The sequence below is a fragment of the Chlorocebus sabaeus genome, chromosome X (genome assembly GCF_047675955.1).
Source record: "Chlorocebus sabaeus isolate Y175 chromosome X, mChlSab1.0.hap1, whole genome shotgun sequence".
NCBI lineage: Eukaryota > Metazoa > Chordata > Mammalia > Primates > Cercopithecidae > Chlorocebus > Chlorocebus sabaeus.
The window spans coordinates 98,913,760-98,930,067 of NC_132933.1; the positions used below are offsets into that span (position 1 = coordinate 98,913,760).

A 16,308-nucleotide genomic window follows, 5' to 3' on the forward strand; every position below is an offset into this window, starting at 1 on the left:
AATAATAATAGTAGTAGTAAAATAATAAAATTAAAACGTACTGTAAGGAAAGACACCAAAATATATTTGGATGGTGGTACTATGTGATTTTTCCCCCTTATCCCATTGTATTTTTTTGTAATGATCATGTAATCATTTTAGAATAGCACAAAATATAAGTAAGCTTTAAGTATTGCATATTTTATGTTTCATAATGCTTTCTCCCTGCCTAATCTTTCTGCAAAGCGAAAATTTGCTGTCTTAGGTTTCTTTAAATATTTGATTTCTGATAATTATTTTGATTCCCAAATTATAAATTATATTAAAAAAACACTCTTATGTTGTTTTTTCTTCTGAAAATCTGATGTTCCAACATCCAGTCCAGGACAGAAGATAAAATAGAGCGATTCAAGAAAGCAGTTGAGTACTATTCCGTCACAACCAAACTCTCTTCACTGCCAGTGGGTCCCTCCTTTCTAGGTAAGGCTTCCATCTGACCTGAAGCTGCTCTGTTCATAGGGGAAACTGAATTGGTCCCTCACGAACTCCAGGACCAGAGTTGAATCACTCGTTCGTGTTGTATTCTCCTACAAGTCATTTGTCATCCCTTTTTGGTAGGCTTTCTCCTTTTGATTTCTATGTCATAAGAGACGTAACATAAGCAGGGCCCTGGCCAGGTGCAGTGGCTCACGCCTGTAATCCCAGCATTTTGGGAAGCCGAGGCAGGTGGATCACCTGAGGTCAGGAGTTCACAACCAGCCTGGCCAACATGGTGAAATCCTATCTCTATGAAAAATACAAAAAATTAACTGGGTATCATGGCAGGCGCCTATAATCCTACCTGCTCGGGAAGCTGAGGCAGGAGAATCGCTTGAACCCGGGAAGCGGAGGTTGCAGTGAGCCAAGATCGTGCCATTGCACTCCAGCATGGACAACAAGAGTGAAATTCCACCTCGAAAAAAAAAAGCCCTGCTTTCTCAAATTTACAGATGGGGTGCAATGCCATTTCCTTAGCTTGGGCTTCTTCTGATGCCAACCCCCATTCTGGCCTGGTACATGTAAAATAGCCCTGTCTTTGGGGTCTGGCCTGAGTTGGAATTCCGCTTCTGCTAATTACCAGCAAGTGAACCTTGGCAAGTCACATTTGTATGAAATGTGGCTCATGATACCTACTTTATAAGATTCTTATCAGATGAAATAATTTATGTAAGGTTCCCAGCATGGCACATAGTAGCTGTTCAATAAATTGTAACTTATTTATTAATAACACTTTTTCAGGTGATATGGGGTGAGCAGAATATAACACGGTAAAATTATTAGGATTGACTGAAGTATAGCTCTTTCTCTTGGCTTCAGGTTTTCGGAATAATAGGCTTGGAAATCCTCCCCTTCCACAAAATCAAGTGGGCACCATTTCTCCTGGAAAGCCAATGGTAAGCATCCTTTGAGAAACCTGAGACCATTTGATAGCATTAGACTCAGGTTGCTTCCTGATTTTTATAATCTGAGGAGTTAGGGTGATTCAGAGTTATTACACTGTCAAGGCTATATATACTACATTACCTTCTCAACTTACGGCTGGAAGACTATGCAAAAAAAAAGCATCCAAATCAGTAACCACTAGTCATTGTGAAAATAAATTAGCTAATATCAGAGAATAGTTCTAGGAGACTTCAACTGTTCATTGTCCTGCCTGTGGAGGATTCTGTTCATACATCACTGTTAGAATCATTTCTCATTATTAAGTAGGTACTTTGTATCTCAACAGTCTCCACCACTGGCATCATCCACTGTGTCACAACTTCTGAGGGAGCCATCTTGGAGCCTTATAAAATGTTAAATAGCTTTTCTGTCTGTTTTATCGTTTAGTTTTCTCACCAAGTGCCCCAGAAAGTGAAATATCCACCACCATTCCCAGTGGGACCCAGCTCATCTCTTCTCTTCTCCTCCCATGCTTTGGGGGAATCCCATGCTTTTTCTGAGGATCCCATGCTGCAGACCAACCCCTTTGCCAATTGGGCTGTCTCCTATGACTCTTCTGCATCCCAGTTTCCCAATTACCTGCCTTCTAAAGCCTCACCTCCTTTGGGACCAGACTCTTCCCACTCCTCTTCCTCTGATGGTGATGAGCCAAATGGAGCTAGCTCTGAGTAAGTATCTCTGTAGACACCTAAGGAAATAGATTTCTGAGGCATCTGTGTTATTTTGCTTGTTAGATGGGTGGAGGGTGTGGGGAAGTGTAATTCCTGGCTTTCCTCTGTAGTGTTTTGCTCTTAGGAAAGCAAAGCAGGAAAACGTTTTCTATGCTTGCCCACTTCATACTTATTTGGCCCTGTACAGATGATAATTTTCAAACACCCAGGCAACTAAGGTAAAAGGCAGCATAGTAGCTAGTTAAGGAAGCCTTCGTATGGGTATTGTGGCTGTCATTTCTTAATTTGTGAGGAGGGTAGATTAAATGTCAAAAAAAGAAAAGCATTTATAGAGTGGAAATAGTGGAATCGTTGAGTAAGCAATTACATTGCTTAGTAACTAAGGGTTCTGAGGATTAAAACAGTGGGATTTGTGCTAGCCCATTTGTTGGCAGATTATTCCTCTAAGCAGATTATTCCTGGGAAACAGAGCTTCTTTGAGGTTGTAATTGTGATTATTTTCTTAAAACATAAGCAAACTCTAAACATGGCCTCTTACAAGGTATAAAGGGTCCAGAGTGATTCCCATGACTTTGATCACTTTGGTTGGTGTCAGATGAAAGAAGCTAGGAAGTCAGTAATGGCCATTGAGAGGAAAGGTACCATTCCAGTGCTGACCCAGTGTCCTGGCCTCCAAAGGGTTTGTGAGACCCCTTGGGTCCAGAACAGGCATCTTAAGTAGGAATATCTTTATCAGTCTCCCTTTTTTGTTTGACACTGTCTTTCTAAATTTTTTAGTCATATCACAGAAGCATTTCAGCACCAGCCTGAGTGGGGAAATCCCAATCGTGACAGAGGGTCCTGGGCACAGCCTGTTGATACTGGAGTTTCAGAAGTGAGCCTAGGTGATGGTGAGCCCCACATCCCATCTCTGCTGTCTATGTCTACGAGGAACCACATGGATATCACCATTCCACCCTTACCTCCAGTAGCTCCAGAAGTCTTGCGAGTTGCTGAACACAGACACCGGAGGGGTCTTATGTACCCATATATCTACCATGTCCTCACTAAGGTGAGGCAGCACATCAGCACCTACCTCCCTGCTCTTAACACTGTACTTCCTACTTCCTAGGACTGTAAGTTACCAGAGGACATTCTGATCATTGGTATATGAAGTTAGAAAAAGAAGGCCATATGCAGTGGGCCCCTCATCATACTAAGGCCTTAGGTGAGGCCAGACTAGCAGGAGTTGGGACTGTGTGGTAAATGAGGCCCCTAGAAGATAAGTGTAATTGTGAGATTTTGAAGTAGATAATGCACCAAGTTGGTGGAATCTGGTTCTAGGGATGAACACAGTCCAAGAGGCTTTATGCCCTTTTCCTTATTTCTTTTTCTACTTCTGCAAAGCTGTTCCCCTCCTCCTGTCTTTTACATATCCATCCTCCAGCAAAATGCCTAACGTGGACTTTCCCCATTCGTTAGCTATAGTCATTGTTGAGACTTTATTTTATTTTATTTTTTGAGACAGAGTCTCGCTCTGTTGCCCAAGCTGGAGTGCATTGGCACGATATTGGCTCACTGCAACCTCTGCCTCCCAGGTTCAAGCGATTCTCCTGCCTCAGCCTCCTGAGTAGCTGGGACTACAGGTGCCCACCACCATGCCTGACTAACTTTTGTATTTGTAGTAGAAACGGGATTTCACCTGGTCTTGAACTCCTGACCTCAGGTGATCCGCCCACCTCAGCCTCTCAAAGTGCTGGGATTACAGGCGTGAGCCACCATGCCGGTCCATTGAAACTTTAAAAATGAAATATAGCTTATAAGTTAGCTGCAATCAGCTAAGCTTGTTACAGCTTCTTTTTAGTATGAAACTCTGTCTAAATACAAATAAAAAATTTAGTGGATAGGCCACAGAGGCTACAGTTTATTATTGGTTCTTCTCAGCTCAGTTCTAAACCTTGAGGTAACTCATTTTTTCCTTTTCCCTGGAATGTTCTCTTGTTAGGGTGAAATTAAGATTCCCGTATGTATTGAGGATGAGTGTAACATGGAGCTGCCTCCAGCTGCTCTCTTATTCCGGTCAGCTCGTCAATATGTATATGGAGTTCTTTTTAGTCTGGCAGAGACACAGAGGAAAATGGAACGCTTGGCCATGCGACGGCGGCTACCTGTGGAAGGTAAGTGTAGTTCTAGCTATGACAATTCTCTCAGCACTTGACACAGAGCAGATATGTCTGTTCAGGCACATTGGGTACCTTTGGCTATGCAGTAGTCTTTAAGAAAATGTAACATTCAACAAAATGCATACTGATACTGGGAACACATTAACTTAAGCCCCAATTCTGCAATTATCAAACATTTAGAGCGACTACTACTTATAAGAACCATACTGGACCAGGCATGGCAGCTCATACCTGTAATCCCAGCACTTTGGGAGGCCAAGGCAGGCAGATCACTTAAGCTCAGGAATTCAAGACCAGCCTGGGCAACATGGCAAGACTCCATCACTAGAAAAAATGTCAGGCACTGTGCCTCATGCCTGTAATCGCAGTACTTTGTGGGGCCGAGGCGAATAGATCACTTGAGTCCAGGAGTTCAAGACCAGCCTGGGCACCATGGAGAAACTCCACCTCTACTAAAAATCTAAAAAATTAGGCATGGTTGTGTACACGTGTAGTCCCAGCTACTTGGGGGGCTGAGATGGGAGAATTGATTGAGTCTGGGAGGTCAAGACTGCAGTGAGCCCTGATCATGTTACTGTACTCCAGCCTGGGTGACAGAGTGAGACCCTGTCTCAAGAAAAAAAAAACAGGCCAGGTGCAGTGGCTCGTGCCTGTAATCCCAGCACTTTGGGAGGCCAAGGCGAGTGGATCTTCTGAGGTCAGGAGTTTGAGACCAGCCTGACCAACATGGAGAAACCCCCTTTCTACCAAAAATAAAAAATTAGCCAGGCATGGTGGCGCATGCCTGTAATCCTAGCTACTCGGGAGGCTGAGGCAGGAGAATCGCTTGAACTCAGGAGGCGGGGATTGTGGTGAGCTGAGATCGTGCCATTGCACTCCAGCCTGGGCAACAAGAGCGAAACTCCATCTCAGAAAAAAAAAAAAAAAATTAGCTGGGCGTGGTGGCATGTGCCTCTAGTCCCAGCTACTTGTAGGGCTGAGGTGGGAGGATTGCTTGACCCTGGGAGGTTCAGGCTGCAGTGAGCTGTGATCGTGCCACTGCACTCCAGCCTGGGTGACAGGAGACCCTGTCTCACATACAAAAAGAAAGAACCATACTGGGCTTTGGGAACACAGAGGTGTATCTAACAGTCTCTCTCCCGTGATTTTTTTGTTTTGGGATTTGAACCTGTAGGTAGTTGGAGACGCTGAAGTATTTTAAGCTACACAGTGCCATAGTCAAATTAGTGTGTTCAAAAGAACATTTCTCTGTTTCTGGGAAGATAGAGTTGATCAGATGTACTTTTCCTTAGTCCTCATGCTAAGTACAACTAAAAGCCCAGGACATTATTCATAAAACAAGCACAAGACACTAGAAAGTAGAAATCTTGGGGCCCAAGGAATGACACAGTGGTGCAGTGGTGAGTTCCCTGAATTTTTTTTTGCCTCACATATTCCAGACTGGGTGTGGGACAAACTGGCAGCCCATAAATGTCAACAGCTGCAGACCAGTATAAGCCCCCCACAAAACCTACTTTCTCTGGCCAAAGGACCAGAAAGGAACAACCTAACAACACAAAGATTTTAAAATAATAATCTCTGTACTCCAGCCAAATACCACAGGAAAACTGTGGTCTACCCCCAACCCTCCTAGCAAAGGCCAAATGAAGAACCTAGACTTCCATACTTACCCAGGCTGTAATGAGGTGCCCCTACCTGCTCCTGCTGGGGAGGTGTCAAGGTCAAGTGGGGAGCCAGGACTTCCACTTTCACCTGTCAATAATGACACAGTATCCCCCTTCACCCACCATAGTGGGGTCAGAAAAGGCCTACTGATACACAAGGTTTAAGTAAGATCCAGAGTCTTTTAAAATAATACCCAAAATGTCGTTTTCAATGGAAAATTTCTCATCATACCTAGGACCAGAAAGATATCAAATTCAGACCTCAAGAAAAGAAAATGAACATAGAGATGATAGAAGTTTGATTATCTGACAAAGATTTCACAACAGCCACCATAAAAATGCTTTGATAAACAGTTATAAACATGTTTGACTTTTGCATATCAAAAGAATCAACAGAGTAAATAGCCTACAGAATGGGAAAAATATTTGCAAGCTATGCATTGGACAAAGGGCTAATATTCAGAATCTATAAGGAACTCAACAAGAAAAAAGCAAATAACCCCATTAAAAAGTAGGCAAAGGACAAGAACAGACATTTTACAAAAGAAGACATACAAGTGGCCAACAAATATATGAAAAAATACTCAGCATCACTAGCTATCAGAGAAATGCATATTAAAACACAATGAGCTGGGTGCAGTGGCTCATGCCTGTAATCCAAGCACTTTGGGAGGCTGAGGTGGGCAGATCACATGAGGCCAGGAGTTTGAGACCAGCCTGGCCAACATGACGAAACCCGTCTCTACTAAAAACACAATAAATTAGCTGGGCATGGCGGCACACACTTGTAATCCTAGCTTCTCGAGGGGGTGGAGAGTGGCGAGAAGGGGAGTGGGGCTGAGGCATGAGAATTGCATGAACCTGGGTGGTGGAGGATGCAGTGAACCAAGTCTAAAACCAACAGATGTTGGCAAGAATGCAGAGAAAAGGGGATGTTTCTATACTGTTGGTAGGAATGTAAATTAGTACAACCTTTATAGAAAATAATACAAAGTTTTCCCAAAGAACTAAAAAATGAACTACCATTCGATCTAGCAATCGTACTACTGGTTATACATTCAAAGGGAAATAAATCATTATATCAAAAAAGATACCTGGGCCAGGCATGGTGGCTCACATCTGTAATCTCAATACCTAGGGAGGCCCAAGCGGGAAGATGCTTGAGGCCAGGGGTTTGAGACCAGCCTGGGCAACATAGTGAGACTCCATCACTAAAAAAAAAAAAAAAAATTATTTAATATTGCTGAGCATGGTGCATACCTGTAGTCCCAGCTGTTTCACAGGCTGAGGCCAGAGGATTGCTTGTATCCAGGAGTTTGAGACTGCAGTGGGCTGTGATCACTCCATTGCACTCCAGCCTGGGTAACAGAGTAAGATCTCTTTTTTTTTTTTTTTTTTTTTTTTTTTTTGAGACGGAGTCTTGCTGGCTGGAGTACAATGGAATGATCTCGGCTCACTGCAAGCTCCACCTCCCAGGTTCACACCATTCTCCTGCCTCAGCCTCCTGAGTAGCTGGGACTACAGGCACCCCCCACCACGCCTGGCTAATTTTTTGTATTTTTAGTAGAGACGAGGTTTCACCGTGTTAGCCAGGATGATCTCGATCTCCCGACCTCATGATCCGCCTGCCTCGGCCTCCCAAAGTGCTGGGATTGCAGGCGTGAGCCACTGTGCCTGGCCATCTCATCTCTTAAAAAGAAAAGGGAGTACATTAAAAACAACACTTCAGACCAGTATCCTTCATCAATATATGTTATGGATTGAGTGTTCCTGTCCCCCGCAATTCATATGTTGAAATCGTAACCCCCAATGTGATGCTATTAGGAGATGGGGCCTTTGGGAGGTAATTAGGTCATGAGTATAGAACCTTCATGAATGAGATTAGTGCCCTTATAAAAGGAACCCCAGATAGCTCTTTCTACTCTCCACTATATGAGGATACAATGAGAAGACAGCCATCTGCAAACCAGGAAGCAGGTTCTCACCAAATGTCTCTGCCAATACCTTGATCTTAGACTTCCCAGCCTCCACAATTGTAAGAAATCAATTTCTGTTGTTTATAAGCCTCCTAGTCTGTGGTACTTTGTTATAGCAGCCCAAATTGACTAAGACAATATGGATGCAAAAATTCTTAATGAAATATCAGCCAGGGGAATTCAGCTATATATAGAATGAATTACATGCCCTGGCCAAGGCCAAGTAGGATTTATTCCATTGTTGTAAGACTTGTTCAATATTTGAAAAATCTATAAATATAATCCACTAAATAAACAGGCTAAAGAAGAAAAATCATGTGATTATATCAATGGATGCAGGAAAAGCATTTGACAAAATTCAACACTCATTCATGATAAGAACTATCAGGAAACTAAGAACAGAGGGGAACTTCCTCAAGATAAAGAATATCTACAAAGAACCTACAGCTAACATACAGTCATTCCTTGCCATACATGGGGGATTGGTTCCAGGACCCCCACATATACTAAAATTCACTCATAATCAAGTCCCACAGTAGGTAGGCCCTGCAGAACCTGTGTATATGAAAAGTTGGCCCCCTATATACGTGGGTTTGGCATCATGTGAATTCTGTGTTTTCTGTCAGTGTTTGGTTGAAAAAAATTTGTGCATAAGTGGACCCGTGTAGCTCAAACTTGTGTTCAAGGATCAACTGTACTTAATGGTGAAAGATGTTTTTCTTCTAAAATCAGGAAGAAGGCTAGAATGTCTGCTCTTTCCACTGCTCTTCAACATAGTACTAGAAGTTTTAGCCAGACCAGTAAGGCAAGAAAATGAAATAGAAGACATAGACATCAGTAAGGAAGAAATAAAACTGTAATTGCAGGTGGTATATAGTCAGTTTATGTAGAAAATCACAAGGAATCTACAACAAAACTCCTGGAACTAATAAGTGAATTTGTTAAGGTTGCAGGATACAAGATAAATATATAAAAATTGATTACCTTTCTATATATACTAACAATGAATATGTGGAACCGAAACAAAGTACAAGACCATTTACAGTCCTTCCAAAGAAAATGAAATAGTTAAAAATTTAACAAAAGGTGTTCAAAGTCTGTATGCTGAAAGTCACAAAATGCTGATGAAAGAAATCAAAGATCTAAATAAATGGAGAGATACAGATGTTCATGGATTAGAAAACTCAACATAGTAAAGATGTCAGTTCTCCCCAAATTGATAACACAGGTGTGATGCAATTCCTATCCAAATCCCAGCAAGATTCTTTGTAAATATAGACAAGATGACTCTAATGTTTATGTGGAAAGACAAAGGAATTAAACTAGCTAAAATGATTTTTGAAAAGGAAGAATAAGTTGAAAGCAATTGCTGAACCTGATTGTAAGACTTACTAGGTAGCTACAGTAATTAAGATTGTAGGCCAGGCATGGCGGCTCACGCTTGTAATACCAGCACTTTGGGAGGCCAAGGTGGGTGGATCCCTTGAGCTCAGGAATTCGAGACCAGCCTGGGCAATATGGAGAGACCCCATCTCTACTAAAAATACAAAAAATATGTATAGCCAGGTGTGGTGGTGTATTACCTGTGGTCCCAGCTCCTCAAGAGGCTGAGGTGAGAGGATCACTTGAGCCCAGTGGGTAGAGGTTGCAGTGAGCTGAGATCACTCCACTGCACTGTAGTCTGGGTGTCAGAGTGAGACCCTATCTTAAAAAAAAAAAAAAGATTATAGGCAGAGGTATTGACACGTAGATCAATGGACTACAACAGGACATCCAGAAATAGTCCCATATGAGTACTGCTTTTTTTTTTTTTTTTTTTTTTTGAGACAGAGTCTCGCTCTATTGCCCAGGCTGGAGCACAGTGGCACGATCTCCGCTCACTGCAACCTCTGCCTCCCGGGCTCAAGCAATTCTCCTGCCTCAGCCTCAACTGGGATTACAGGTGTGAGCCATCATGCCTGGCCAGCAAACTGATTTTTGACAAAGCTGCAAAAGCACTTCATTGGAGGAAGGATAGTTTTTTGTTGTTGTTGTTGTTGTTTGTTTTTTTATATAAATGGTGTTAGATCAACTGGACATCCATAGTTGAACAAGTACCACATATCTATACTAGTATCTAAAATATATAAAGAACTCTCAAAACTGAACATAACAAAAACAATTGAATTAGAAAATTGGCAAAAGACATGCACAGACATTTCACTGAAGAAGATATACATATGGCAAAGACATGAAAAGATGTTCAACATAGCAGCCATTAGAAAAATACAAATTAAAACCACAATGAAATATCACTACATACTTACCAAAACGGCAAAGGTGAATAATAGTGATAACACCATATCCCGGAGAGGATGCAGAGAAGCTGGATCACTCATAAATGCTGGCAGGAATGTAAAATGGTGCTGCCATTCTGGAAAATAATTTGTCATTTTCTTTCAAAACTAAAAATAGACTTATACAACTCAGCACTTACATTCTTGGGCATTTATATTGAAGACTTATTTTCATGCAGGAACATATTCACAAGACAGCATTATAACCCCAAACTGGAAGCAACCCAGATATGCTTCAGTGGGTGAATGATTAAACTGTGGTACATCCATGCTATGGAATACTACTCAGTAAAAAAAAACAGAATGAACTATTGATACATGCAACAACATGGATGGATCTTAAGGGCACATGCTGAGTGAAAATGCCAGGTTCTTTTTTTTTTTTTTAAGATGGAGTTTCACTTTTGCTGCCCAAGCTGGAGTCCAATGGTGCAATCTTGGCTCATTGCAACCTCCGCCTCCTGGGTTCAAGTGATTCTCCTGCCTCAGCCTCCCAAGTAGCTGGGATTACAGGCATGTGCCACCACACCCAGCTAATTTTGTATTTTTAGTAGAGACAGGGTTTCTCCATGTTGATCGGGCTGGTCTCAAACTCCCAACCTCAGGTGATCCGCCAGCCTCAGCCTCCCAAAGTGCTGCGATTACAGGTGTGAGCCACCACGCCCGGCCAATGCCAGTTTCAAAAGGTCGTATACTATATAATTCCACTTATATGATGTCCTCGAAATGAAAAAATTGTAGATGGACAATAGATTAGTGGTTTCCGTAAGTTAGGGATGGTGCTGGAAGTCATTGTTTGTGACTGTAAAGGGTTGGCACAATGAAAATCTTCATGGTTATGGGTTTGTTCTGTATCTTAATTGCGGTGGTGGTTACACAAATCCGTACAACAGAGAACTACACACTTACATTGTACCAATGTCACTTTCCTGGCTTTGACGTTGTATTATAATTATTTAAGAGATAACACCATTGGAGAAACTGGGCGAAGGGTACACAGGACCTCTCTCTACTATCTTTGCAACTTCCTGTGAATCTATAATTATTTCAAACTAAAAAATTTGTTTAAATAAGAACATTCTAGTGGTTGTGGAGCACAGGTGTGAGGGAGACCAAACAGGATAAAGGTAGAAACAGTCTTGAGACTCTTGTCAGGTCAAAGATAATATTTGAACCGCTGCTGTGAAGGAGAAAACAGGACAGTTAGAAGGGAGTATAAGGAGGTAGAATCAGCAAGACTTTGTTAATAACCAGATGTGTAGGACATGGAAAAGAAAGAAGGCTTTGGAATGATTTCCAAGTCTCTTGCTTGGGTGACTGAATAGATGCTTGACATCTCAAATAGAAGAGGGAGGCCATAGCTGAGGAATCTGAGGTGGAGTAGAAATATATAGAAACCACGTTTTCCTGCTCTGTTATGCCTTTGTAAATCTTTTTTTTTTTCTTTTGAGATGGAGTTTCGCTCCTGTTGCCCAGGCTGAAGTGCAATGGCACGATCTCGGCTCACCGCAATCTCCGCCTCCCGAGTTCAAGTGATTCTCCTGCCTCAGCCTCCTGAGTAGCTGGGATTACAAGCATGCGCCACCACACCCAGCTAATTTTGTATTTTTAGTAGAGATGGGGTTTCTCCATGTTGGTCAGGCTGGTCTTGAACTCCTGACCTCAGGTGATCCGCCCACCTCAGCCTCCCAAGGTGCTGGGATTACAGCCGTGAGCCACTGCGCCCAGCCTGCCTTTGTAAATCTAAAAGATGTTGATTTTTTCAAGAATTTTGTGAAATATCTTAATGTCTTTTGGGGTATCTCATTGTGTATTATAAAGCCAGATATTTACATAATTCTTCCTTGTGCTTCTTTCCTTGCCTAGCCTCGTGCATCTACTGAAAAAATAAGATTCAGAGTAACTAAGAAATGTGTGACATTGGACCTTGATTTATTTCTCCAAGTTACTTTTTTTTTTTTTTTTTCAGACAAAGTCTCGCTCTGTCGCCCAGGCTGCAGTGTGGTGACTTGATCTTGGCTTACTGCAATCTCCGCCTCCCAGGTTCAAGCGATTCTCCTGCCTCTGCCTCCAGAGTAGCTGGGATTACAGGCACCCGCCACTATGCCTGGCTAATTTTGTTTTTTGGTTTTTTTGTTTCGTTTTGTTTTGTTTTTGTAGAGACGAGGTTTCACCATATTGGCCAGGCTGGTCTTGAACTCCTGACCTCAAGTGATCTGCCCACCTCGGCCTCCCAAAATGCTGGGATTACAGGCATGAGCCACCACACCTGGCCTTATTTTATTTTATTTTATTTTATTTTATTATTTATTTTTTATTTTTAGAGACAGGATTTCACTCTGTCACCCAGGCTGGAGTGCAGTGGGAAGATCATAGCTCACTGCTGCCTCAAACTCCTAGGCTCAAGGGATACTCCTGCCTCAGCCTCCCAAGTAGCTGGAACTACAGGCACGTGCCACCACACCCAGCTGATTTTTAAACTTTCTGTGGAGGTGGGAGCTCTCCATCTTGCCCAGGCTGGTCTTATACTCCTGGGCTCAAGCGATCCTCCTGCCTCAGCCTCCCAAATTGCTGGGATTAAACGTGTAAACCACCACCCCTGGCCCCTTGATTTCTTTATCTGCAAAATGAGCATTTTGTTTTGTGATAATATATCATAATAGTTCTCACTCAGGATTTTTGTGAGGAGTAAATGAGATAATATATATAAAGTACTTGCATATCAAGCACTTCATAAACATGTACTATTCCTGCTGCTAAAAATAAAAATTATTGTGACAGAAAATTAGGAGTTGAAATGCGACGGAGCCTGTCAATGTCCTGTGGCTAGCTGTAGAAATGCTAAGAGATTCTCTAGAGCCTCTTTTTTCCTCAATTTCTGTTTTCCAGTTCCTTCAGTGATCCTTAAAGAGTGGTCTGCCTATAAAGGGAAGTCACCTCAAACCCCTGAGCTGGTGTCTGCACTGACATTTCGGGAATGGACTTGCCCAAACCTCAAGAAGCTCTGGCTAGGCAAAGCAGTTGAAGACAAGAACAGAAGGATGCGGGCCTTCCTGGCCTGTATGAAGTCAGACACTCCCAGTATGCTCAATCCAGCTAATGTCCCCACCCATCTGCTGCTCATGTGTTGTGTACTCCGGTAAGCTACCTGACAGGCAGGCGGCCAGTTCTTTCTCTTTTACTTTTTAAATATTTCCTTTAAGCATCTGCTTTTATGGTATTTCAAGGTGAGGAAATTTTTATTTTGTGTTTGGCTTATGCTCCAGAAGCACTGAAAAATGATTGTTCAGACAGCCGCCTCAGTTTATGATCCTTGGTCATATCAGTCCATGCATGACTCCTCTTTTATATTTGATTATAGTTTAGTTTTTGTCTTGTTCAGTCCTCGTCCCTGATCCAATTTCCTCCTTTTATTCACCCATAGTCAACTACTCTTGGGTATTTGATGTGTGTCCTTCCAAGCCGTCTTCAATATATTTATTTAGACATACATACATTCATGCACAGTCTATGGTATTTTCTATGGGTAAAATTTTTTCCTCTTATGGCATGAATGGTATTGTGCTGTACATCTCATTGTTTCTTTTTTTTCCCCCTTTTTTATTGAGACGGAGTTTCACTCTTGTTACCCAGGCTGGAGTGCAATGGCACAATCTTCGCTCACTGCAACCTCCACCTCCTGGGTTCAAGTGATTCTCCTGCCTCAGCCTCCCAAGTAGCTGGAATTGCAGGCATGTGCCACCATGCCTGGCTAATTTTGTATTTTTAGTAGAGATGAGGTTTCACCACGTTAGCCAGGCTGATCTCGAACCCCTGACCTCAGGTAATCCGTCCACCTTGGCCTCCCAAAGTGCTGGGATTACAGGCATGAGACACCCTGCCCAGCCTGTTTCTTTTTTTCACTCAATATTATTTTTGAGGTCTGTCCATATTCATATATTAATAATTCCCCTTCACTGTTGGGTTGTATTCTATCAAATACTAATATCATAGCATTTTATTTATTGATTGATAGATAATTGTTTCCAGTTCTTTGGTTATTATTACAAATAGTGCTGCAAGGGATTTCTTCATAGATGTCTATGCCTCTTTGTATTCCTGAGTCAGTTTAAAGTATATACTGAGAAGTAGAATTTCTGGATCCTGTAAAATATGCATGTAGCTTTTTCACTAAATACTGCCAAATTGCTCTAGATTATAGCTGCACCAATTTATATTCCTGTGAACAATACGTGTTTCATTTCCTCATATTATTGCCAGTACTAATATCATAAAACTTCTTAATTTTTGCCAATCTAGTATTTTCAAGTAGTATCTTTAATTTTAGTTTGTATTTGACTACAGAGGAGGTTGATCTTCTGTTTTTATACTTATTAGCCATTTGAGTTTTCTCATTCTCTGAAGTACTTCTTTATTTGTCTCGCAAATTTTTTATTAGGTTACTTGTCTTATTTTGCTGATTACAGAAGTTCTTTGTCAGATATGTTTGTGTGTACTCTCAGACACACATGTAGCAAATATCTTTTCTATATTTCAGTGTGCATGCATGTGTCTATGCTTGTGTATCAAGTATCTTTTCCAGTCAGTCACAATTTGTTTAAACTTTATATATAGTGTTCTTTGTTTACCAGAAGTATTTCGTTTTTACGAGCCTTTTAAAAATTTAACTTGGCTGAGCGTGGTGGCTCACACCTGTAATCCTAGCACTTTGGGAGGCCAAGGTGGGCAGATCACTTGAGGCCAGGAGTTCAAGACCAGCCTGGACAGCATGGTGAAACCCCATCTATGCAAAGAAAAATTAAAAAAAATACAAAATTAGCCAGACATGGTGGCAGGTGCTTGTAATCCCAGCTATGTGGGAGGCTGAGGCAGGAGAATCGCTTGAACCCAGCAGACAGAGGTTGCAGTGATCAGACATTGTGCCACTGCACTCCAGCCTGGGCAACAGAGTGAGACTCTGTCTCAAAAAAACAAACAAAATTAGGCCGGGTGCGGTGGCTCACACCTGTAACCCCAGCACTTTGGGAGGCAGAAGCCAGGAGTTAAAGACCAGCCTGGCCAACATGGCAAAACCCTGTCTCTACTAAAAATACAAAAATTAGCTGGGTGTGGTGCTGCATGCCTGTGGTCCCAGCTACTTGGGAGGAGGGAGGATCCCTTGAACCCTGGAGGCAGAGGTTGCAGTGAGCCGAGATTGTGCCACGGCACTCTAGTCTGGGTGACAGAGCGAGACTCTGTCTCAAAACAAAAACAAAAACAAAACTTTATTTTTATAGATTTAAGGGGTACAGGTGTCCTTTTGTCACATGGATATACTGTATAGTGGTGAAGCCTGGGCTTTTCACGTAGCCATCACTCAAATAGTATACATTGTACCCATTAAGTAATTTTCTTTATTTTTATTATTTTTTTTATTTATTTATTTTTTTTGAGACGGAGTCTCGCTCTGCCGCCCAGGCTGGAGTGCAGTGGCCGGATCTCAGCTCACTGCAAGCTCCGCCTCCCGGGTTTACGCCATTCTCCTGCCTCAGCCTCCCGAGTAGCTGGGACTACAGGCGCCCACCACCTCGCCCGGCTAGGTTTTTGTATTTTTTAGTAGAGACGGGGTTTCACTGTGTTAGCCAGCATGGTCTTGATCTCCTGACCTCGTGATCCGCCCATCTCGGCCTCCCAAGGTGCTGGGATTACAGGCTTGAGCCACCGCGCCCAGCCCATTAAGTAATTTTCAATCCCTCACCCCCTTCCCACCCTTCTGAGTCCCCAATGTGTATTATTCCACTGTCTGTGTCCATGTGCACACATTATTTACCTCCCACTTACAAGTGAGAGCATGTGGTACTTGACTTTCTGAGTTATTTCACTTAAGACAATGGCCTCTAGTTCCATCCATGCTGCTGCAAAAGACATGATTTCATTCTTTTTGATGGTTGAATAGTACTCCAGTGTGTGTGTGTGTGTGTATCACTTTCTTTAATCATTCATTCATTGATGAACATTTAGGTTGATCCCATACCTTTGCTATTGCAAATAGTACTGCA

General features: G+C 42.2%; 1 protein-coding gene across 3 annotated transcripts in view; it reads left to right on the forward strand.

Annotated features, from left to right (window-relative positions):
• The window catches only part of FAM120C (family with sequence similarity 120 member C), a 119,104-nt gene that overhangs the window by 55,106 nt on the left and 47,690 nt on the right, over nucleotides 1-16,308 (forward strand). For all 3 annotated transcript variants that reach the window (XM_007991793.3, XM_037994928.2, XM_037994929.2), the window contains exons 5-10: nucleotides 360-459; nucleotides 1,336-1,412; nucleotides 1,849-2,129; nucleotides 2,910-3,183; nucleotides 4,117-4,288; nucleotides 13,160-13,409. In XM_007991793.3, coding sequence (XP_007989984.1) covers nucleotides 360-459; nucleotides 1,336-1,412; nucleotides 1,849-2,129; nucleotides 2,910-3,183; nucleotides 4,117-4,288; nucleotides 13,160-13,409 — 1,154 coding nt within the window. The remainder of the gene's footprint in view (nucleotides 1-359; nucleotides 460-1,335; nucleotides 1,413-1,848; nucleotides 2,130-2,909; nucleotides 3,184-4,116; nucleotides 4,289-13,159; nucleotides 13,410-16,308) is intronic.